Genomic DNA, 26,492 nt, shown 5'->3' with positions numbered 1-26,492 from the left:
TCTAGTTGACATTTTTCTGACTTAATTAATTAGCACTTTTCCTATTTGCTCTAGTTTCTTCATAATTAATAGGATCTATTGCATATATATATATATATATATAGTTTTTCTTTTTCATTGGTTGCCCAAAAGAAAGAAAAAAAGGTTGGGAAGGCCTAATATTTTTTTTTTTAATAAAATTTATAATTTAATTATTGATAAGTGTTTGAAGGAGATTTGAGGCTTGCTTCTCCTCATCATAAAGGAGACCAAACAATATTATTATTACACACTTACACTAAGCATTAATCTATAGTTTTTAGTAATAGATGTTTAGGTCCTCTCAATGTTGACTTCTATGGTTACACACTTAATGTGTTTTCCATAAATGTTGACTCTTATTATACTAGAGTTGGAAGGGTTTGTTATTGTTGTTATTGTTGATGTTGATGATGATAATTTGACAGCTGGAGGAGAATAAATTTGAAATTTGAATGACTATGTTTGAGACATTAAGAATTATTGGTTGAATTACAAATTTTTTTACACTATACTTAAAAGCTTAAGTGGATAATGAAGCATCTTAAGCCAAATAATGCAATGGGAAAGATTTAATATTTGAAAGAAGGACCTAACATTAACTCTCGTGTGTGATAGATATAACGTAGACTAGACTGACATGAAATGATCCCAAAATCTTTCAAGATATAGCATGTTGAAGCAAATGGATGGTAATGCAATTGGTCTTATATAAATTTGAAAAGAGGGACCAATTGATTGTGGAAATCGAGGAAAAATGTTGATTGCGTCAAAGATATTATGTAATCAATGAAAAAACAAAAGAGGAATCCAATGATATTTAAGGTTAACAAAATTAAATTATGAAGTGTGGGACATCACGTTATAATAGTGGGGGAATACTACAATCGGGAATATCTGACTAAGAAAATGTCTCAACAATCTTTCATTGTTTCTTATTAATGCCGGTAGGTTTTCCCATTATTTAAACATGCAAAAGTTTTATTAAATTAATTGTATAAAGATAGCCAACTAGTAATTTGGGTACTTTCATGCAATCGCGTATCATCTACGTATCAATGGTCTAATCACATCCATACCTTTCATTGAGAGTTAGTTTTTTTTTGGGGGGGGGGGGGGTGTGTGTGTTAAATCCTCTTCATTACTTGCACTAAGAAAAATTAACAACTTTAGCATAGTGGTCTTTACTAGAATCATGCAAAACTTAATTTGAAGGATGGCATATATATGCATCAATAAACATAAACTTGGGAGATAGCTAGTTCATGGTATAAAGTTTACTACATTGAAAATGTACCGATTAACCTACAAAAAACGTGGATAAAGATAGGAACTTACCCAGCTCATTCAGTTTTTCTTCACCAACTTCATGCTAGCTATAATTGTCATTCAAACAATAAATACAGTGCTTGAGCTATATAAAAACATCAAAGGACTTGATCCAAGGAAGACTTGAATAGAGTTATAATCTCCAGTTCCGTAGAGCTTCAAAACATGGTGGAGAGTTCATGACCTGGGAATTAATTATTTAGCGACCTGTGAGTCAGAAATTGGAAACTTAGTGGGTAAACGAAACAATACACACACACACACACATATATATATATATGGGATAATACAAACAACTAATTCAAACTATATACATATGACATAATCAGGTCGATGAGAGTAACAAATTATGCATTTAAAGTTGAGCAATGTGTTGTTATTTTAGAGCTGCATGATATTAATTAGTGAATAATTTGGACTCCTTGAAACTCATGTGCATGGAATGTTTATGATCCTTATAGAAATTATTTCACGTATTTGGTCACACATCCATATATTAAAATCAAGTTCACATCTTCCACATGATTAATCATAAAGAAGTTATTCAAAAACTCCAGTAAAATGTTAACTGCAAACTATGCAATATGGGGTAATACAATTGGATGCCATTATGCACTATCATAATCTGATGCAGACAAGACAATCTGACTTATGTATATATGTCAAATACACGAGCATTAATGCCAAAGAAAAGGACATTCATACAATGGGAATTAAATAAGAAAAAAAAAAAAAAACGAATAGGAAAAAGAATATATTGTAAATGAGAGCGAGCCAGCAGACAACAAAGTAAATAGGCGCGCATTTGGTTTATTCGACTGTCCCTGAGATCTTCAATCACAAAATTGTAGTAAATTCAAAGAAATACATACTTGTGTGTGTGTCTATTGTCTTCATTAGACACTTAAACTGCAAAACAAATACTAAGGCAATCAGATTTAATAGATGTCCATTCCTGGGAGGGCAGAAAAATAGTGCGAAATTCTAAAGGAGCTAGGACCACAGACTAGCAAACATGTAACGGGAAATTATTAAATTTGGAAAACGGAATAAAGAAAAAGAAAAAAAGAATAGAAATTAAACTATAATTTTGCATGAGAGAGAGAACCTCCCATTATCATTATTGCATCTGATATTGTCACCGATGATAAGGTAAAGTTACTAAGTACTATTATAATGTCTCCATAAAACTAAGAACTACACAATTAGGGTTTTAAGGCCCTTGGCCTAGGGTTTATTATGAATGGATTGAGATGATCTATTCAGCAAAAAATAGATGAATGAATACACCCAGTACTGTAGCAAAAAAAAATTATCTAATTCAATTCTATTTAATAAATTTTCCTTTGCATAAGATCCTGAACTGAACATTTAAAATAAATTAAATAGTTAAATTATGTTAAGAGCCTTATAGTTTAATTCATTAGTACCTTCTTATATTTTTAATAGAGATATTTATATTTTAAATATTCTTTCTCCAAGCTAAGAAATTAAAAAAAAAAGAAAAAAAAAAGAAAAAAAAAGTTACAAAAGCCTAGGTGTTTTGACTCCTCTAGTGTCAATTATGTCCTATATCATCATGTCACGAAGTTAAATTTCGTACTATTTTCAGATCCAGCTAGAAAGAAAGTTTAACAAAGAGGAAATGAATAAATTTACCACATTTTGATGGGACAGGAAAGGAAGGGGAAGGGAATACCCAGATAGAGATGACTACTGCATAGGAAAGTTGGAATTATCATCATGGCTGCTGGGCTTCAATATTGGATTTCTCTTCTTCTTTTTCTTCTTATAAGGAATTCCACGAGCCTTAGCTTGGGAGTCCCTTACATCACGCAAGTAAACTCGGATAGTACCACTTGCAAATGGGTTGGCCTCAGGCAAGCCACCATTTTCTTCAAAAGCAGCTCTAAGGCGACCGATGAGTGCATCAAGGCTACCCCATGCTTGTCTGAGTGGGCAAGTGCAAGGCCCTGGAGGCTCAGGCTGACCAAAAAACACACACCCTTGTAAGTGCACCTTAGTCTTTCCAAACTGATCTAAGTAGCGCAGAAAATCAAGCACATGATTGGAGTTGCACTGTGAAAGTGCCACTGGAGGCCTTTGGTTCCTCAGGTACTGACCAAACGTGTTCCAGTCGCGCCTCTTCTGTGACTCATAGCGGCTAAGTGGAGGTGCCTGTTGTTGCTGATGATTATGCAGATCACCGCTACCGCTACCACCTCCAGCTCCAGCAACAGAAGCAGAAGATGATCTTGATGATCCTTCTGCTACATCTTTGCCTTTGTTGCTGCTTGACATCGATCAGGGCTAGCTAGCTAGCAGCACAATATTAAATTTCTAGTAATTTTTCTCTCTTATTTTTTTTTCCCAGAGAGAAAAGCAAGAGATATATAAGGGTAGAGAGAAGAGAACAAAATATTTAGTGGGTGAAAAAAAATTGAAAATCACATCATGGGTCTAATGAGGAGACATGGTATGGGATATGGGTCCTATTAAGTGCTTTAGCTCATCTTTTTCTTCCTCTCTAACATTATTTCCTTGCTTTAATGGTACTATTAGCATTAAGTATACTTTAAAAAAAAAAAATTTACATATATATTATTTATTAATATGCTTTAATCATCCAAGCAATCATCATCCAGTACATTAGCGTAATTAGTACTGTGAGTGGATGACTAGGTAACCAATGCTAAATAACCTGAGTTAGGGTAGGTTGGTTGGGCACGGAATTACCAATTTGGGAAGCCAAAATCGACGGCATAGATTCCACGACCTATCCCTATAATATGACAGAAAATATGATATTACAACACACACGCGCGAATATAATGCTCTATGCCGAATGGGTGAAAGTTATCACGTCTACTCTATAAATTAATATTTACGGGTTTTTTTTTTTTTTTGAGAAAAAGAATCCTATATGAGTTAGACGACAGTGAAAACAGGTAAAACTGTTTAAAAAGAAATTGATTATATAAAGAGAGAAAAGTGGAAATAAGGCAAAGAGGGAAACCCAAAATAGTGCATTTATAGTAGCCCTTTTTGTTGTTGTTGTTGTTGTTGTTGTTTTTTTTTTTTTTTTTTTTTTTTTTTAATGTTTAATTTATTTTATAATAGTAAATTAAATCCTAGGGTTATCAACATTAAACCAAAATGGCAAAATTTAGGTCTAGTGTTTAGCTGCATTGGACCCATCACAATGGTGATGTGTGTCTATTTTTAACCATATGTTATCATTCCAATGAGTCTAGTATACCAATGTATTGGATCTAAGTCAAGTTTAAACAAAAAATTACAATAGTCGTTATACAAGTAGAATTAAAATTTCTCTACTTGTAATCCAAGTTGGGTTAGTGAATTTATAAGAATTTTTTCTTTGTTTATTTTATAACCATGTATTTATAGTAGATTAAATTCTAGGGTTACCAACATTAAACCAAAATTACAATAATTGCAATATAAGTAGAATTATAATTTTTTTACTTGCAATCCAAGTAGGATTAGACTTGGGTGTTCACTAGGATTAGACATTAATATCTTTAACATCCCTTCTAACTTGAAGTAAAAGCTTGAAGATAATTCAAATTTGGAGAAAAATTAAGACCTTAAGAAAAATCATGATTGAATTTGATGTGTAGTGTACCAGGCTACACCAAACAAAGGCATATTCTAATTATTTATTTTATGATACGTTCAAGCCCATAATACTTTTCACAATTAATTTTGATATTTAAGCTTCCCGTTTTACAACACAAATGACATGTTAAAACGCCGGATTCTCACAATGATCGAGGCTTGAATGTTGAGCATAGTAATGCAACCTAAAGATAATAAAGATGCATAACGAGGAAAAAAAACCAATAAATAAGGCTACCAATTAGCATGATCCAAGATATTCGATCAAGGTAATTGAAGAGGCTTAATCAGAAGAAAAACTACAAACTATGTGTAGAAGAAAGATGCACATGACCGTTGAATATAGTTGAAATTGACAAAGATCATCTTGAGGGAAACGATCCATAGTTAGGGCCGGCTTTATGGTATAAGCAAATGAGGCATTGTTTAAGGCTCCCATCTAGAAAAAGACCCCTAAATTAATTTTAATCAATTAAGCCCAAATATTAGTCAATAAATAAATTTTTATTTTTATTTTTTATCAAATGAAAAACAAGAAAGAAAAAAAGTGAGAGAAATTCTACGTCTACAGCATTTTTCACACTACTTTCACAACAAATTTTTAGTGGCATGTTGTTACTAGATGTTATTGATGGGCAAAAAAGTAATTTCAATGATGGGTTCAAATTAGAACGAGTAACAACTTAACGCTTAGGATTTGTTGTTAAAATATTGTGAATGTAGTACTTCAAAAAAAAAAAAAGGAATACAAAAAAAAAAAAAAAAATCACAACAGTTGATTTGACAAAATTTTACTAGTTCTCATCTAGATTTACCACTAACATCACAATTTTACTTACTACTAAGGTAGTCGATATTATACCGGTACCAGTCATATTTGTATGTATACTTGTATCAAAATGCCAACATTTCGTACTAGTTTAAATATTAGCCATACTTGCTGATTTCGGGCGTTACTGGTTGGTATCGGGCATACTGGCTGGTACGGAAAAACGTTTTTTTTTTTTTAGTTTTGTAATTTTTGAATTTTTGTAAGAGTAGAATGATAACTTATTTGTATTAACTTATTAGTATTATTTGTTTTCTTAGTATGCAATGAATAATTAAGCTTTCTATTTTTTATATTATGTTTTTTTTATTTCAAATTGATGCTAAAGTCTAAAACCATGAATAATTTGTTTTGAATTGAGGTAATATTTTATGGTGTATATATATATATATATATTAATATATATAATATAAAAATAACGGTAAACCTAAAATAGAACATCGGTATTGACTGGTATCAAAATATATCGTTTTACTGGTCAAACAATAAGTTNTGAATAATTAAGCTTTCTATTTTTTATTTTATGTTTTTTTTATTTCAAATTGATGCTAAAGTCTAAAACCATGAATAATTTGTTTTGAATTGAGGTAATATTTTATGGTGTATATATATATATATATATTAATATATATAATATAAAAATAACGGTAAACCTAAAATAGAACATCGGTATTGACTGGTATCAAAATATATCGTTTTACTGGTCAAACCAATATAGTTTTCGGTGTGAGATTTACTTCCTTGCTTACTACTATCAATTTACCACATCAATAAATGTGAAAAGTTTTGACATATGTTTTGTCTCTATAGACTTTCTCAAAAAAAAAAAAAAAAAAAAAAAAAAAAACCAAATCTACTTTGTTTATGTTAATTAGTAATTTTACATTTTAAACAAGAGAATAAAGCTTAATTATATAAAAAAAACGTTAATTTTTTTCGCCTTATGCTCCAAACCCCTGTCCACAGTAAAGATAAACCTGTAATATGGTTGGTAGCAACGGGGAAAATGAGAACCTCCGTGGAGAAATTTAAAGATAGGAGATAAGAAACCTGTATAGCACATGGTCTCTGAAAAGATTATAAGGAACATAAAGGGTATAGTGAATTGAGGAATTGGCAGTCCATGAGAGCAGATGAGATCTCTTGATGGCACATGGCTGACTTATTTTTTTTAATTTTTTTTTTTTTCACCAAACCCAAAATTCGTGCCACAAAGTTTGAACGCAATAGGGATTAGTTGTAAAAAAGAATAAAGAAGACCCAATTCGTAAGCGATCCAAGATAACTCTCATGCGACCGATCGATCGAGTTGGAAGGAGCCAACCCATTAGCCATGTGAAACAAACGTAAACCTCTTTGGTGATGATTTAAGAGATCAAAACAAATAATCAGTCGGATATATATATATATATATATTTTTTTTTTTGAAGCTAAATATAGAGCATGAGTGAGTAATATTATGATTATCAGGCCGGCCCAAGCGTTTCAGAGGCCTGAGGCAAAATCTTCAAATGAGGCCTTTATGTTATCACTTAAATAATATTTAACTAGCATTTTATATAATAATTTTTTTTTAAATCCATTCTTTTTAATTTTTAATATGATTTTTTTTTTTTAGAAAATGCTAAAGTTATAACAAATTTTATTACAAATTGGTGTTGTAATAAATGTGATCAACGACACAAGGCTTACAAAAATACTAGAACTATTATAAAATTTACAACATGAGAATTACAATGATATATCACCAATCACAAATATTCATTCCAAAATACATTCAATAGTTTGTTGAAATCTATCTATCATATTCATTGTCACATCAAATTATAAAAGTTATGAAGACTACCATGCACTCTTGGTGCAGTGATTACTCTACAAGTATAAGTTCTTGTGAGTGTGAGAGGCAATGATCGAGATTTAAGTTTCTAGAAGAGAGTTTCGCATATATATACACTTAGATTAGACTAGAGTAAAATTTTTGTCTTGTATAAAAATAATTAAATAAATGAAAGTTATGTAGTAAAATTTATAGTATTTTTAATATTTTTCTATTTGAATTATTTGTGATTAGTAACACGTTTATTTGTAAGACTTATTTATTTAAATTTATTTTATCTTTATCTCTAGCATTACTTAATTCTTTAAACATTCTTAATAGTGAAAAAAAAAAATGTAAGCTAAAATGTTTTAATATTTCTCAAAAATATTTATATATAAAAAATAAATAAAAAAATTTGCCCCCAAATTTGGGGCCTTCTCTAGTAAGGGGCCTAGGCAATGGCCAAATTGGCCTAAGCCTAGGGCCGGCCCTTATATTATATATTAATCTTCTTCTTGTAATGTCTATCGCATGATGCACTGGCTAGAACTTGCCACTTTTGACTCTTACGTACGTCTTTTTTCAAAGAATATTTCAGTTCATGATGAGATGAATCCTCATGATCCACCGCTAAAGAAGCCCTGCCCAAAAAAGGAACAGAACCCACACGTACGGGCGGCAATGTGTTGCTTGTACAATTAATTAAAGCCTCCCAGCTCGCGATTCCTTTTTAGCTAGTTTCCTAACAAACACCAGCAGCAACCCAAGAATTTGTTAGTCATGGAAATCTTCTCCAATTATCAAGAGGATCAGCAATATCAACAATCTTCTTCGCTCTCTCAATCTCAATGTTGTTCCTGATCCTTCCAACCCTCTAGAGTTCTTAGAATACAATCTGCTTCAATATATTGCATCTTAATAAATGTCCAATTTGTTCAAGAGCTATTTTACTGAGAAAGACATCACGATGTTAATTGGTTCATTCAGTCAAGGAAATGACTAGGGAAGAAGACGTGGAAAGTTTTTTCATTGTAATAAGATGAAAGCTTCTCAATGCCAACATGTTACAAACCCAATTGAGTTTGATGGTTGCTTTGGGCTTTACAGATAAAGCTAACATTTAAATTTAAATTAAAAAAAAAAAAAAAAAAAAAAAAAAAAAAAAAAAAAAAAAAAAAAAACCTAACCTTATTTACAATCAGTAGATAAGATTTATTCAAATACTAAGCTAACAATTTATACTATTCGTTATCTGATTTCCTAACTCATAATAACAAAAATAAAATCTAGAATAATTAAATAAAAACTAAGCATGTAGCATTCCTCCCCCCTTGAAATCAGCCCTTGTCCTCAAGGGTTTAATATGAAAATGATTGTTGCATAAGGGCTCGATCTTCCCAAGTTGCTTCTCACCTGTTGGATCACTTCTTGGGCTTAAAAGGATCTTATGACTGGGTATCTACGGAGATGGAAAGCTAATTGGTGTTGCAAAACTATCTTTTAACTTGATTTAAAAGTTGTTGCATGCTTGAATAGCGTGAAGGTGGAATGATTTGATTTTGTGGAGCTCCCATGGCCTTCTTATCTTCAAGTTTGCATTGCCCATCATTTTCCTTAGTTAGCTTCTCTTGTTCATGGATAGCCAAATTCCTTTCTTTGGTTGCGTATTGCCCACCATCCTCTTTAGTTGGTGTCCATTGTTCATATCTAGCCAAACGCAAGGACTTGCATATCATTTGCATTTTTTTGATACTTTCAACTACTAGAGATTGTATCTCTTTCAGTTTGTCCATGCATTCAAACAATTGTTCTATCCATTGTTCCTTCATGCTTGGCTCTGATACCAATGGTTACAAACCCAATTGACTCAATTGAGTTTGTTGGTTGTTTCAAGGGAACCAAGACTTCCTAATTGATAAATAGACTACTTCAAGGGAGTTTTGACCTCCAAAGTGAATATTCACTCAATATTAATATTTTTCAGCTTTTTTATTAATCAACATCAAGCCATATAAATAGATATAAAGTTAACATTTAAATTTAAAAAAAAAAAAAAAAACTAACCTTATTTAAAACAAGTAGATAAGATTTATTCAATTACTAAGCTAACAATTTATCCTATTCATTATCTGATTTCCTATCTCCTAATAACAAAAATAAAATCTAGAATAATTAAATAAAAACTAAGCATGTAACACAAGAATTCTAAAGCCACTAATTCGGCTTAGGTTACAGGACGATGGTATATGAAGATTTGGCTGGTTGACTCAAGGTTGTGACTTGTAAAAAAAATTGTGTCGTGGGTTAGCTAGGCTAGATGATCGAATTTTGGGTTTCATACTAGGTGAGAATAGAAATAAAACAACGCATAAGCAAGAGAAAGTGAAATAACAATCACAAAAAATAATAAATAAAAAACGATGGCTACACATAAATTAAATCAAGATTATAATACTTGCAATACAAGTAGAATTATGATTGCATAATAGGGTTTTTATAATAGGTTAAATCATAGACTAAACACAAATATTTAAACCAAGATTATAAGACCTGCAATACAAGTAGAATTATGATTTCTTTGTTTGCACCCTAAGTAATAACTTCTAGCCTTTTTCCATTCCTTTAGTGTAGGGGAAATTACACTTTACCTCATAAACTATACGACCCTCATTTACACTTATCCCTCTAAACTATGAGAATGCATACTCTATTCCCTTAAACTATATTCCTTTTATCCTTATCCCACTAAATTATGAGAATACACACTTATTTTTCTAAAATATTATCCATGGGATGTGGTGCAAAGGTAATAATTTAGGAAGGTAAGTGTGCATTTTCATAGTTTAGAAAGATAAGTGTATAAGAGTATATAGTTTAGGGGGTAAAGTGTAATTTTCTCATAACTTAATGTATTGTCCTAGTTATTAAATTTTGCATAAATTTTTTTTTTGCCCTTAAATTATTAAAATATTATATATTTTATAATTAATCTTTAAAAAAAATTCATTTTTTGTCAATGGATTATTGAAAATTTTTCATCCCTAAACTGTAAAAAGTTAAAAAAATCATTTGGTGCGTGTGACCAACATCTTTAAAATAAATAAATAAACAATGTTCACCTCCTTTTACCTTTTTTTTTTCTTCCCTTTTTTAATGAAATGGTCTATGTCAAAAAAACCAAATTCTCTAATACTAAAGTGTCATATAGTTGTGAGGTCTAATTAGCTCAATTGGTAAAATATTTTATTTTCGAATAAAAAATTTGAGAATCAATCCCAAGCTACACTAAAAAACCAATTAGTATCTTAATCTAATAATAAAGAGTAGTCATCAAAAAGTGTCATTTTAGTTAGATATGTAAGATAAAAGTTAACGAGAATGAACGAAAGGAATTTATAAAATATTTTTCCTAAAAAATAGAGGTGTAAATCATTTTATGCCAAAATGCCCCAAATTTTACAATCAACTTGAAAATATTTTTTAGGTTGAATAGCATTTTTGGTCGCATTAAACACATGAAATTGGAAAAAAATATCTTAAGTAAAACAAACAGGTCCTTAGTGAAATATATATGTATATATGTGTGTGTATATATATATATATATAGCCAATTTAAGAGTATTATATATGTATAAAAGACTAATTTAGATATAGGAATCTTCAAAATTCTTTAAATAAAAATTTGGCGCCAATTGGTTGAAATGACAAATAAAATTCGGTGGCATTAGGATTTGTCTAACAAATCTATGAACCCTAACAGAGTTGAAACTCTTTATCAATTTTGATTCTCATTGATGAAGAGATAGAATTCATAGAAGACTAGCTAGTTTGATTTTAGGTACGGATCAGAGTGCCTAGAATTACGGTGTGGTCGGTGTGGTATTTTCAAGAGAATATCACGAGGGTTGTGGCTTGGACGGATTATGAAGTGGCAAGGATTCCGACTCTGGTTGGCATCCTTTGGCACCTTATGAGTGAGAAAAGCGTAATGAATGTTTATCTGCCTATAAATAAATTAGACTTATCACAGGCGCTTTGCGCATGTAATAATGCTTTCTTCTTTTTTATTTTTTTATTTTTATTTTTATTTTTTTAGTGTTATAATGTTTAAACTGATATATTGTATTTAAAAAAAAAAAAAAGGGTAAGGTAACATAGAATAATGTTTAAAAATGAGATAGAGATAGTGTCTTAAGTTTTAAGCAGAATGAAGAAGATAAATTAAGAAAAAAGCCTAAAACATAATTGAAGTATTTGAATTCAAATAGATAACCAACAAAGATAGGAATTAGACATTCGAAGTAGTGGGTTTGTTTTGGAAGAAGTAATTTTGTTTTTGTTTTTGTTTTTTTTGATAAATGTACTTGAATTCAAATAGATTAGAAATGTAGATAGGTATCGAACATTTGAATACATATGAGAATAACGGTTTTTTTTTTTTTTTTCTTTTCTCCTTTTGTACATGAGATAGTATTACTCTTTTAACCTTTTTTGTTCTTTTGTAGGAAAAAAAAATTAAACTAAAGGGTATGCTATTTTAGAATTTGTATGAGGATATTTTAGTATGTCAAAAATTGAAGACGAAACAGAGAAATTCTCTTATTAGTAGTATAGATATAGGAAAATTTGGCTTCATTTATTACATGATAACATGCATGAGATAGGTGACGATGTTGTGCATAGCAAAATAGAGCAAGTTCTTAATACTAGTGATCACTAATTACACAAAGCTTACCAATGATCATGAGACTCTTCTAACTTCTCACACATGTCATATTGGGATTCAAGATCCTCCTATCCACTGGAATTGTATGCCTTACCTTCATTCTAGAAGAGAGCGTTTGTTTGCCGTGATGTTACATTATACCGTAATATTACATTATTGTAATCCTAATTTAATGTAATCTAAATATAAGAATAAAATATTACATTGTTTAGAAATGTGATATGATATATTTTGTAATTTTAGATTATGGTAATGTTAGAAAAAATAAAATAAATCAAAAATCTTAATGTTACATCATCGTAATATGTATTACATCAAGGGCATATCATAGTGAACTAAATGTCCAAGTCTTAAGTCATCCTCTGTTACAAATTTACATTTAGACTAAGGCCTCCTCTGGCCCCAATAAACTCTTATTAATTTATATATTTGATTTTACAAAATTAAAATTTTTAAGTGTATAACTTTCCCAAAATATTTGAATTGTCCCCCCCTTTAAAATAACTACTTCTTTTAAGGAACTAAAAAAAGCTTTTAAAATTTGTAGTATCTCATTAAAACAAAAAAAAAAAAAACAAAAACACAAAAACACAAAAACACAAAAACAAAAACAAAAAAAACAAAATTACAAATAGAATATAACAATTTTATATAAGCTCCACTCAAATTCATTAATTTTGTAAAAATGATACACAAAAATTCTTAAGTGGTTCTAATACAATTAAAAAGAACAAGATTACAAAATTTTTATACAAACCCCAATCAAATTCATTACTTTTTTTTTTTTTTTTGAAAAAAGTCAAAGATCCTTTATGTTTAACAATTGGACAAAACTAGTACAAGAATGGTCTATTTGGTACACTGTAAAAGTTTATCTATCAAATTGAAAAAATAAATAATGGTAAGAGGGGCTTAATTAATACAACAACACAAAAGATCAAAGGTCTAATAATAATTAAATTTGTTAATTACATTTTTTGTTTGTGTTTAATAATCTCTCGCAAGATGCTGGCCGGAGATAGACCATACGGATACAAGAATGTTACTATGTATATCTAGTGTATGTAGTGAAATACTCACAATATATGTGGTTTCACTAGTGTATAAGGTTCACAAATTGTGAGAGCTCTTGATACACATCATATGTTGGAAAATATAGTAATATAAAGTATAAACAGGTTTTGATTCAGCAAGGTAAACCCTAAAAATTTAGCAATAACATAAAATAAATAGAAAGTTAGAAAGATCTCACAAACTGTAGAATCATGTAAATAGTGTTGTTCTTAAAGGTTGATTCATGCTACTCAAAGTAGAACTTGATATGAATGGCTCTCTTGGCTGAACAACCCCCTAGGAATAGACTATAGTAATATCTTCTAATTGGACACACTCCTAAGTAAGAAGAACAAGGAACAACCTTAATTTTCCTTTACTTAAAACTAAAAATAGAAGTTGAAATTTATGCGGGAAAAGAGAAGGAGTAGAGGAGCAGTGGTATGTGGCTGGAGAAAAGAAAAGGAATTACAGAAAATGATGAGGGCTGGGGGACTTTTATAAGCCAAGAAATTAGGAACAAAGTGGTCTCCAATAGGACTAAAGAAACAGTCATTGTGCATACAATGGACGCTCCAAATGGGAGGACAATGACTTATAAACCCATAAGAGAATTCATACCTAAGCAATGTGGGACAAGCGACCAAAGGGCAAAGTGTTTGGAACATACTTACCCACACCAACATTATATACTTTTTTGTTTTGATACTCCATTCCACACAGTCGTGAATCATGAATCATCCATGTTTGAGCGTCCAATACTTGATATCCAGGACCATGAAATTTGCATAAGTCCACAATCTAGCGGTTCATGTAAACAATACCCAACAAACAAAATACAATTCAGTTTTTGGATCGGCATTGGATTTGGAATCCAGACCTACCCCATCCACGCCAATTTAGTCTTTCTAATTCTATTCGAATTCCACTATTGCGTATGCCCTCGGGTGGAAGGGTTTTGCAAAAAGCGTGTTTCCTCGAGTTTTTCTACATTGGGTGCTTGATGATGTGTCAAGTGTGTGTTCGTGTTACTAGGGTGAAGTGTGTGTGTGAGAGTCTCTATACTTATTTTATTTTAAGAAGTCGCTACTAACTATTGGTTTTATTTTAGATGTGATCGGTCACCTATTTATCTAATTCCTTTTAATTGCTTACCTAACTAAAAACCAATTCAAATGTTCTTAAATTAATTGTGGTAACCAATGTCTCAAACCAAAGATTCTTGAACCCAAGACCTCAATTACGGGTGGAGAAGGTGTTAGGCACCCCACATTGCCTATTCAAAAGATAGTACCTCGTTTTAATTTAATCATGATGTTCACATTTTGAAGAACAAATTAAGTACTTGGCATTTTTTTGAAAGAGTCTTGTACATACAATAAATATACATAACATGTGACTATTTTGTTTATGCATTTAAATAACATGTGATATTATTGGCAAGAAATATATACAAGCAAACTTGTGAATATATACATAAATAGCATGGGAAAGCTATTTACTATGTTACAAGAAATTTGTATAGCTAGCACGTGAATATATACTATTCTACAACATAAAAGAAAATGGAGAGAGATCACCTAATGCACTTTAAAGCAGTAAGCATATTTATTTTCCAAGTATCATTCTCATGCATAAACACAACAAACAAAAATAGTTAGTGTAGATAAGGGTGAATATGTTAGCTTGACCATATGCCATTAACCATTTGTTGCATTCATTTCAGACAGTACTTTCGTTGAGGACAAGAAAGAAGCCAAACAAGTAAGGAGAAAATCCCCAAATTCTGGTTATCAGCTGAGAAGAAGCTATATAAGAGGTCGTTTGGCGGTCCGTACTTGCTATGTGTCCATCTAGATGTTGTTTAGACCCTTCTCTATAAGCTACATGAGGGAGTATGTGGAATCCACATAGGGGGTTGCTCTTGGGCTCATAAGGTGATGAGACTATGATATTGGTGGCCGAACATGCAGAGAAATACTCAAGAGTATGCCAAAAAAAATGTGATTAATGCCAAGGATATGTGCTTGATATTCACCAGCCAGGAGGAGCCCTCAACCATTTTTCTGACTTGTGGCCTTTTGCTCAATGGAGATTAGATATTGTGGGGCCATTTCCAAAGGCTACAAGGAGCAAGAAATGGCTATTAGTTGCTACTGATTACTTCACGAAATGGGTAGAAGACGAGCCTATGGCAAATATTCGAGATGCTGATGTCAAGAAGTTTGTCTAGAAAAATATAGTAACTTGGTTCGGCGTCCCTGAGGCCTTGATATTTGACAATAAGCTTCAGTTTGATAGCAAGGCCATAAGGAGGTATTACAGTGAGCTTGGGATCAAGAACATGTATTGCACATTGCAGGCCAAGGCCACAAACAAGGTCGTCATAAACTGGTTAAAAAGGAGGCTCGAGGAGTTCGAGGGGAGATAGGCTGAGGAGATGCCAAATGTATTGTGGGCCTATAAAACTACCCTCAAGAGATCCATAGGCGAAAGCCCCTTCTCCATGTTTTGTGGAACTGAGATAGTAATACCCTTAGAGGTCGACCTTCCCACTATGAGGATAAATAGCTTCTCTCTAGGCAGTAATGATCAAATATTGGCCGAGCAGCTAGACCTCATTGAGGAAAATAGGGATATAGCATCGATACGGCTAGCTAATTATCAGCAAAGGCTCTGTCGAAGATACAATAGGAATGTTAGGCCACGTGAGTTTGTCCTTAGAGATTTGGTCATAGGGAAGAACAAGAACTACTAGGGATCCTAATTAGGGAAAACTTGGCCTAAAATGGGAAGGACCATACTGGGTAACCTTAGTAGTAGGAGTAGGGGAATACTACTTAGAAGACTTGGAGGAAAAGTCCACGCCTTGTCTGTGGAATGTGAACAACTTGAAGAAGTATTTTTCACTTTGCATGTCATCTTCTTAAATCATCATGTATTGATATTAATGGAATGAATGAAGAGTGATGTTATTCATGAATTTTATTTGTTTTACACGTTTAAATGTTATCTCTTCATAATTTGTCGGCTCTCCATACTCGAGGCTCACATTTGGCAATATTGAAGATTGATGGGTTAAGGACAGAAGCTTAGCCTCAACTTGACCACGGTCACTAACTAGGTGGAAACCTAGTAGATCTTTTTTTAAGGACGGAAGCCTAGCCTTAGCCTGACCTCAGCCACTAACTAGGTGGAAACCTAAGAGTTTTTCTGATAAATAGATAAGCCTAGCCTCAGCCTAACCATGGTCACTGACTATGTGAAAATCTAGCAAATCTTTTGTTAAGGACAAAAGCTTAGCCTCAGTCTAAAATCGGTCATTGACTAAGTAGAAATCTAAGAGTTTTTTTTATAAGAACAGAAGTCTAGCCTCAACTTGAGCTCGGTCACTGACTAGGTGGAAACCTAAGAGTATTTTTTTGTTAAGGACAGAATCCTAGCCTTAGCTTGACTCCGGTCACTGACTAGGTGGAAACCTAAGAGTTCTTCTGATAAGGATAGAAACCTAGCCTCAGCCTGACTCTGGTCATTGACTAGGTGAAAATCTAACAGTTCTTCTGTTGAGGTCAAAAGTCTAGCCTCAGCCTGACTACAGTCATTGACAAGATGGAAACCTAAGGCTTCTGTTTTGGTTAAGTATGAGTTTGGCATCATACTGACATTGGTCATTTATAAGTTAGAAGCTAAGTATATCTCCCATTCTCACGTAATTATATTCTTGTCGTGTGATGAATTTTGTCGTTGGAATAAAATGTGAAGTTACATCAAGTACTAGCTAATCACGATTGGCAATATTTTTATAACTAATGAATTATTTCCTTTTGTTGTTTAACCTAAATAAGAAAACAAGTATAATGAAGATAGTTGGGCAGTAATACTTCAGTCAAATAACGTAAAAGGTCATTTCATTGATAAAGATTGTGGTAGTTTTATCCCAACAACTTTGGGCTTGTTGGGCCTGGACCCCCAATTAATTTGTGTTCTGTATTGGGTTTAGCCCACAATGAGAGGTCATAGAAGAAGTTTTGCTGGTGATGGAATAAAATAGTTGTGTTGTGGTTATTTGCTAAAAATATGACTGACCAAGGAGGAACTCAGACAACCGAGGTGCCCTTTGGGTATCCCGAGCTAGATCACCTTTTCCAAATACTTATTTCTCGTTTCTCTCTTATTTTTCTCCCAAGAAAAACGTTCCAACCTCTAATTCTAACCCCTCTCCCCCTTATATACCGTCTTGTGAGTGGCTAAGTCATCATGATGGAAGAATCTTCCACGTGCCTATGGGTCCTCCCACCTGTGGGATCTAGGTGGTTTTTTGGGTCTAAGTCATTATTTAATCTTGTCAAATTGCATTTCGGGGATGGACCCCACAGCCAAACTGTTGAAATGACTCTCTAATAACTTGTGCCAGACGTTGAAACTTGTGTTTGGCTGGTAGATTCCCCCAAGTAACTACTTTCCATTCCTGGGAATAAGAGGAGTTTGTTAAGACATTCCCATTGAGAATACGTCCATCAGTGTAGTAGCTTGGCATTCATCAAGTTTGGGCTGATCTTGTACTTAAACATGCGCGGCTTAGACTTGATATGGGCCGAGCTTTTGCCCTCCAACAATTTTATAACACCGTGTGCTATGGTAGTTTTAGAATGATCATATTTAACCTAATGTATTTTTTATATATACCTTTCAATGAGTACATCACAAAAGATTGAACTGAATAAAAAAAAAAAAAATGTAATCATTTAAGATTTTACGTTGTCAAAGAAGGTCAGTTAAGGTCAAACCATATTCATTCTTTATTCTTTTATGTTCTTTCTATTTCTTCTTTTCTATAATTCTTAAAAATATTTTATATTTAAAAGGTTGGTACAATTTTTGAATTTATGATATACCACACGTTTTCAAACTTTTTATCACCATTTGTGATGATGGTTTCACTTTGGTAATGGGTCCAACCTAACCGTAACGGAGGAAAATATAGGTGCATCCAAATGTTACATAGTGATTGAAAACTCAATCCAAAATTCCTAGGTTGAGCAAATTGATTATGACTCTTACATAGGTGGGAAGGTAGGCAGGCACATACATTATTGTAGACTAGATGATCGAGTCGGTTGACCATCGAAGAATATCTATATATTATATTAATTAAACAGCAATCACATACCAGCAAGAAAATTTTTAAACCTTCCACTAGCAATACCTCACACAAGCTAAACAAATTCCCTGCCACGTGCATCACTACAATTGGGCTGTAATAGTTTGTACAAGACTGTCCCATGTTTGTAAGATATTCTCAATATGAAAGCTACCATCACTGCTAATAATGCTTAGTGATGCTAAGTAGTAAATACCCCTACTAAAAATAAAAATAAAAAGCACTGGTGTTAGTGATGTTTTTGTTGTTGCCCTTCTGGTTTCCTTTATCCTTCTTGGCTTTTGGACTATTTATCAAAAACTTGCATTCTGCTATTATAAGATATCAGATACATCCTTACAATCTGTTTCCAAAATTACAGTAATACATCAATTTCTTTCGGTCAAATTCGCATGCATGCAATTTTGGGCTTTCGTATTCTTCGAGAGCTTGTAGAATGATAATGGCCCAACTGCCCAACACATCAATTCTTTTGACAGCACCTGAGCTAATTATTTTTCGAATATTTGGAAGACCTTGAAGAACTTTGAAAGCGTGAAATTAGGCGTGTTTTTAGAGAAGCAAACAAAGATGCTGATATTATAGCTAACGTGCATCAACCATAAATAATTATCAAAATTTTATGAAGCTTTATAGCTTGCTAGAATAATAATTAATGATTGCATAGGGTTAATATAGCTTTACCATGTTGCACGACTGTCATTAATATTGCCAATGTTATTATTTAGGGTGATAAAAAATTTATACTATACTAATAAAGGGCACACGATACACGAATAATGTTGTAAGCTACTATAAAAGAAAGTTACGTAGAATGTTGAACATATGTAAAGTAATAACATGAAGTAACATTCTTTATTTCTTTATTTATTTATTTTTTAATTTCTTTTTTATTATCAATTGAATCAGCTATATGTTGCATTAATGCAATTTACTTTAACCTAACATTTATCCTTGGCTTCACAAATTGTAGATGACTTCAATATAACAAAAGGTAGCTAAAGAAGACAAATCAAATGAGAATAAAAAATAAAAATACTGTTAGAGGCCTTTTGTCAAACACCTAGCTAATGTAGTCATTTGTTCTTACTAATATAATCTTTAAGGCAAAAAAAAAAAAAAAAAAAAAATTGAACAAAACTATCTGGGCATCAATACCTTCACTTATTTTAACCTCTTTAGCAGGCAAGCGAGAGGCTGAGCTTGACATGGAGCTGAGGAGAAAGAGGTTTCTAGTATGGTTACTCAACCAAATACTTAATTTTGAAAACAATTTTATAGTGATGCAAAAATATTGAGATAGATTTAGATAGTTCTTTATTTAATTCTTGATTTATGATAAAAGAAGTGCCAAAGTGCAAATAGAAGACCAAAAGAGTTTGTAATCTAAACTATTGGCTGATTTCACTATATAGGTTCCCATAAAATTCATGCTTATGAGCACTTGTAATAGAGAACAATCACATTAATATAAACAAAACAAAAAATATTGTAAAGAATTATAAAGCTTAAAAAAATTAAAGGGTGAAACCTAAATGGAGGTCACATAATAATTGATGCACAAAATCATTTCCTACTGGTCACCACAAAGATCAACCCCCACTCAATTAGGCAACGAATTCTTCATTTTTTTTTTTTTTTTTTTGCTTTTTCCTACAAAAGTGGGAAAAAATAAAAGAAAAAAGAAAGAAAGAAGATTCTTTAATCAATTTTGTGTATAATAATAATTAGACAAAGAATGATGAGTGAAAGATAAAAATCTAGTTGAATGCAAGGCCAAAGATTGAACGTTTTTATCCCAATTTAGCAATTATCATTAGCAGAGTGTATAGTAGAATGTACTAAACAAATGACTTCAATCTCTAATGCATAAATTTGCCAATGGATGCCTTAATAGAATTAGTCAACGATGTTACTGAGTTAATTGAGAAAAAACATACTACACAATCTCGGACAAAATGGGCTTTTGCCCTTTTCGGGAAACTTATATAGCATTATGCCCCCCTTCCTAAACTAATTAGGGAAATGCTCTTCTTTTAAAACTTGATTTTTGGTAAATCGAGTTAAAAAAAAAAAAAAACTTAGGCCCTATAGTGATGTTTTAAGGAGCTTATAGTGACGTTTTAAGGACCTATAGTGACGTTTTTTAACTCGACTTCAATGAAATTGAGTTATTGGTAAAAAAATGCCACTATAGGTCGATTTCATTGCCTATAACTCAATTTCATTGAAGTCGAGTTAAAAAATGTCACTATAGGTTATTAAAACGTCACTATAGGCTCCTTAAAAATATCACTATAGGGCCTAACTCGAAATCGAGTTTTAAAAGAGAGACATTTCCCTAATTAGTTTGAAAGGGAGGTATAATGATATATAATTTGCCTGAAAAGGGCAAAGGGCAATTTTTTCCGCACAATCTCGAAAAACATATTTGGCTATACCCCAAAGTCTTTTGCCAACAAAAAAATGGCAATATCCCTAGCCTTAACACTCAACTCCATTAAGTTATGATTATTTTTTGCTTGATATCTAGCCTCATAAGGCCAGAATAAAGAATTATAAACATGTTTTTTTTTTTTTTTTTTCTCTGGAGCAATTTAAGAAATTATATTTCAAAATAACTACTACAAAGGTATAACATAATTAAACAAAATACTTTAAGGTCTAAGAAATTGTAAAATGTTAGGCATACTTTTGTTTTGAGATACCAAATGCATATGCAGAATGCTAACGTTGCTGCATTGCACGTTGGTAGCTTTCTCAAAGTAAGATTATTATTATTTTTTTAAATCTTGAAATTAAAAGTAAATGCATATGAGTAATACGACCATGAAAATCAATTTTTTTGTATTGTGTTCAAAGATTACATACCATGAAATGAAAGAAGGCCAACATGACAATAGTTATAACCCCCCAAATTCCTCTCTCTTAGATGCTTTGTCAATCTCAAATTTTTTTTTGAAACAATACATTACATTTAACCATCCATAGAATATTTCTCTCTCTCTCTCTCTCTCTCTCTCTCTCATTAGTTATTAGTCCTTAATTTCTTTTGGTTTTTAATATTGAAACAGTGAAAATGCTAAACGACATAAAGAAGAGAGAGGCTTGGTGTAAACTCAAGCAATTAATGAGAGAGTTGAAAGATTGTAAAGAAAATTCAATAGGAGATGCCAATCGGAAAAAGCTTAGACCCTAATGCATTGAATCTCTGCTTATATATATATATATATATTGATATTGATTGTATTCCTAGTTTTGCTTAAGAGAAATATTAAGAGTATGACACAGTCAACTATAACTTTGTTACAGGACTGTCCCATATTTGTAAGATATTCTCAATATGAAATACGTGTATTAGACCTATAATACATGTATATACATAATTAAAAAAAAATATCCATTTTATTGTAAGAATAAACTACAAAAAAATGCACGTTTTTATTTTATTTTATAATAATAAGTTAAAAACATAAAAAAAGAAATTAAATATTTTATAAAGCCTTCATTTGGGTTCATAAAGGAATATAATGGAATGATCATAAAGGAAAGAATGTAATGTATTTAAGTAAGGGGAAAGAATGTAATAGAATTAAGTAATATTAGATTAATTAGGCAAGCCTTAGGTTAAACAAATAATCAAACATATCATGTACAACGGAAAAGTAAATAATACAAGATATGATGACCTAGGAAACCTTATGAAACAACTTGTTGTAAAAGAAGAACCTAAGGGGATCAATCCCAAGATGAACAATCCATTATCAGATGAAGATTTACAATCAAAATATCAATTCATAGTATACCTAACCAAAGTTAATAAACTTAGCTTTGAATCTCACAGACTTCTCTGATATATATGTCTTTAACATCCCATTAAAGATTTTCTTCACATAGACCTCCAGTCTATGACTTCAAGACTACCTTTGAAGATTTAGATCTAGCACCTTTGATAACTAGTTTGTAGTAACTTTAGATCTACTGATTCAGATTATACATAGATTAATTTTCAAGAGTGACTATGAAAGGAGAAGGCACAAAAACTTTTAGATCTCAAATGAGAAGCTCCAAAGTCTTTGAAAACATGCCTTAGGGTTTTCTTTATATACTTAGTGAATTAGGTTTGAAACCTAAACATTTGATGGGCCGATGGGTTGAATTTCTAATTTTGCAAATATGCATTTCAATTGATTGAACTTAATTTTGATTAGTCAAAATTGATGAAATTTCATTTCTTGATTAGCAGCTTTCCTATTCTTGCACATTGACAAGTAGCATCTTGAGCATTGCTAATCATACCTATAGACACTATGATCTATATCCAGACAAGTTTGTGTTCACGTATTTGCCAATAAACCTATACACATATAGAACCTAACAACATTCCCTTTTGGCAATTCATGACAAAACTTACATACAAAATGAAATGCTCAAATACAAGAACCATCCAATTACAATATTTTTCCCAAAACAATTACAAATCCCAACCAATAATTAACTATCTTAGAAGTTGCAAGAATAGGCAGTCAATCTTGACCAAAATATACATGTCTTTCTTGAAACACTTAAAGAAAACATCAAGATATGTGTGGAAAGAAATATATATATATATATATGTGTGTGTGTGTGTGTGTATGTATGTATGTATGTATCACAATGCAATAATAAGTAGATAGAATCAATATAAACAATAAAGCATGTGAACATAGCATAATAAGTTTGATACCAGATATAGAGTTACACCACAACTCAAAAGAAAACAAAGCATAGAGTATCAAGACTAACAAAAAAAAACATGGATACAAACACCCAAAAACAAACATAATGTCTCCGCCTAACAAGAAGAAAAAAGTCTCCCCCTAAAAACAAAAATACTCCCTAAAACCAACAACCAACAACTACATATTTCCCCTTTTTGTCATGTATTTTGAAAGATAAACAATTAATTAGAAGTTGCAGGAGGTGGTGTGGGGAACAAAGAACTCCTCAATTGATGAAACCAAATAAGCAAGTTAGTTATGTCTTCCAACAGTGTATCCAACAACTGTCCATGTTCAACTTGAGTTGACATGAAGGACTACATCATCTCAACCATGAAATGAACAGAGGAAGATCTTGAAAAGAAAGTTGTTGGGGGCAGAAAAGTTTTCCTTTAGACAAATGAGATTTATGTTGGCTTGGGGGCCTAAACCGAAACTCGACGATAGGCTTGAAGCATGGCCCAAAGGCTATCGGTGAAGCTTATGAAGAGTTCGCCCTCTTTTTATACCTTAGGCCTAGGATGGGACAGACAAGGATTATGAGATGACCCAAAAACACTTCTTACAACAGACACGTCAGTACAATAAAAAGCATGTTGTAATAAAGAAATAACCCAGCAGTAAAATATTTTAGCAGTAAAGTATCCCAGTGGTAAAATATTCTAGTGGTAAAATGAAATAGAGCAGAATAAACCTCCAGCCGTTAGATATTCACAGATTAAGGAAAGTATCTATATCTTCAAACTCATCATCCATGGACTCTGGAGAAGAGTCTTCAAATACAATAATATGAGGGGAAAACTCTATAGAAACAGTCACATCATAACCTTAAATAGTAAATGAATAAACAAATATCATAGGTTCCATTATAGCAAGTAATGAGGAAACTTAGTGTGAGATGAAGGGAGGGAGAGAGATTTTAGAGAAGTTAAGGAAGGTCTCTTTTCTATTAGTGTATCTCTTAGTCTATGTTGAAGTGTTAATGGAGAGTTCCATTTATAGTTGAGTTTGAGGGGGTAATTAGCAAATAATCTCTGCTAAATCATCCTCAATCTTCAGAAAATCCTCAGAGAATTGTTCATAGGATCTGGCCAAGAGTAGTAAGCTTAGCTTTAGAATGTTCTTTGCTGTTTTAGGTAATGGCAGCTGGAGTTCTAACCTAGCATTGAATTCTGATTGGCCTTAGTTGATGGGATTAAAACATGCATTAGGCTAATGATCTTGGTTATGTTGCTGCTAGAATCAAAGCTCCCTAGAACAGATTGCATCACCCCAAGCCAGGTGTCAATCTTGGAGCCCTTTGCTAGGAACTCTACTAGAGATGCCTTTGGTGTGCTCCAAACCACATTTCCCTAAATTTCCCCATTTGGGGTTCATGTGCTTGGTCCATGAACCAAAGAGTACACATTTTTGGCATGAAAATGAACTGATTTCCAGTTGTTCCAGAAGCTTTCATGGCATGGTTATGGCCCTTAGTCCTTGACTGAATAGGTTGGAGAAGAAAGGAAAGACAGCTAGCTGATGCTTCCCAACCTTATGTCATGTCATCTGAAAGTTCAATATGTGTGTAAAACACCCTTGAACGTTTAAACTTCAAATTACAAAAAATCAATTCAAACTTATTATCAAACAATTAATATGCTGAACATGAACATAAGCCAAACACAGAATTGATAAACAATCTAAGCCAATTATAATCACATCCACAGCAGAAAATAAAAGGCACAGATAAAGGAAGAGAGATGCAAATACAAGGACAACACGCAATGTGTTATCGAAGATGAAACCGAAGCCCTCGGCGTAAAACCTCTCCGCCCCTTTCAAGAGGTAAATAATCCACTAAAGAATGTAGTTAGGATACATGAACAGCAGAAGACCCTCCAAGCCTAATTTACCTAGTGTACATAAGCCCTCCAAGCTTCTTGCTCCAACGAGGTTGCATCGAACCTATTTCTTCTTTAGCTTACCGGATTCCGCTACTAACCCATAGCATCAACCAATAGTCATTGGTCCCTTCCAAACTGCTTCCCTCAGCACCAAATGTACCTTCTCATAGATGTGGATGTGATGAGAAAAGTATTTGGTCAATGACCTCTCAAGGATGTATCAATGGAAAGGAAGAGAGTAGAGGAATTTGTAGAGTCTCTTAGTGAAGATTGGGGATGAGACAATCTTGTTTTTCTCTAGGGTTTCTCTCACAAAAATTCTTTATGGAAACTGTCTCAATTTCGTAGGTATAAGGATCTTTATATAGTGGTGTGTGTTTGGAATACGAAGAGTCAGTTTTTGCCAAACAAGGTAAGTTGGCGGCTTGGCCTTGCGGCTTGTCCAAGTCACGAGTTCAAGTCGCAAGGTAATGGCCTGGCCAGCCTGAGACTTTTGTCCTGTAGTGCGACAGCTAGCATGACCCTTTGCCTTCCCGCCTACTTCTCACATGAACAGCATTTGGCGGCTTGCAAGCCGCAAGTTAGTCACGAGTCCTAGCTGCGAGTCTTTAATTCTTTGCACAAAGATGAGCAATTCTTCACACTCTCTTCACATACTACTCTTACATGAATCCCACCTAAATACAGGGTTACTAAGTACTAAATTACGAGAAAATTTTCACGGAATAAAGCCAACAAGATGGTTGATAAATTTCAACTTTACAATATCCCTCTTTGGATATTCTGTGACAAAACCCTAGAACAAACTCTAGACTTAATGCGTGAGTTGGGAACAGTTGGAAAACTCACTCACACCTAACTCTAGAATTTGTGAAGCTTTTGAACCATAAGAACAAGAACTCCTAAAACATAACAACACAATAAGTTCATTGTATGCAGAAAATTTGTAAAGCACAATGCGATCAAGCACAATGCGATCAAGCATAAAGGAATAAAGTAATAAATCATGGCAAGACCAAAACAAGTAATCACTATAAACAAGTGATCACAATGCTCATTCACACTTGGAATGAACATTCGGACATTCAAGTTGACAAGCACAAGGCAAATCACTTGAATAACCAACACTCAACCAATGCATAGTACAAGAAGTATATGCATCTAGGAAAAATCCTACAAGCGCACAAGAGTGACAGTACTTAGAAGGAAATGCATAACACTTAGTTATAAGTACTGATTTAGCAAAGCACACATGCTGCATAAAGCAAGGTA

At 32.5% G+C, this 26,492-nt stretch overlaps 1 protein-coding gene across 5 annotated transcripts; it reads right to left on the bottom strand.

Moving 5' to 3' along the window:
• Positions 1 to 1,222: 1,222 nt before the first annotated feature.
• LOC112035354 (protein LIGHT-DEPENDENT SHORT HYPOCOTYLS 10) lies at positions 1,223 to 3,883 on the bottom strand. Of its 5 annotated transcripts, none has more exons than XR_002885486.2 (3): positions 3,047 to 3,883; positions 2,220 to 2,256; positions 1,223 to 1,554 (listed from the first exon to the last, which is right to left on the bottom strand). XR_002885486.2 is itself a non-coding variant. In XM_024068183.2 (2 exons), the coding sequence occupies exon 1, from the start codon at positions 3,646 to 3,648 to the stop codon at positions 3,061 to 3,063; it is 588 nt and encodes a 195-aa protein (XP_023923951.1). In that variant the 5' UTR covers positions 3,649 to 3,883; the 3' UTR covers positions 1,223 to 1,531; positions 3,047 to 3,060. The 5 variants fall into 5 exon arrangements, 2 of the variants coding, with proteins under 2 accessions (XP_023923951.1, XP_023923950.1); XR_010631144.1 differs by having other exon boundaries at positions 1,223 to 1,531; XR_010631143.1 differs by lacking the exon at positions 2,220 to 2,256 and having other exon boundaries at positions 3,007 to 3,883.
• Positions 3,884 to 26,492: the final 22,609 nt, after the last annotated feature.

This window comes from Quercus suber, unplaced genomic scaffold, assembly GCF_002906115.3.
Source record: "Quercus suber isolate HL8 unplaced genomic scaffold, Cork oak 2.0 scaffold_199, whole genome shotgun sequence".
Lineage (NCBI taxonomy): Eukaryota > Viridiplantae > Streptophyta > Magnoliopsida > Fagales > Fagaceae > Quercus > Quercus suber.
This window is presented reverse-complemented; position numbering and strand designations above follow the sequence as displayed.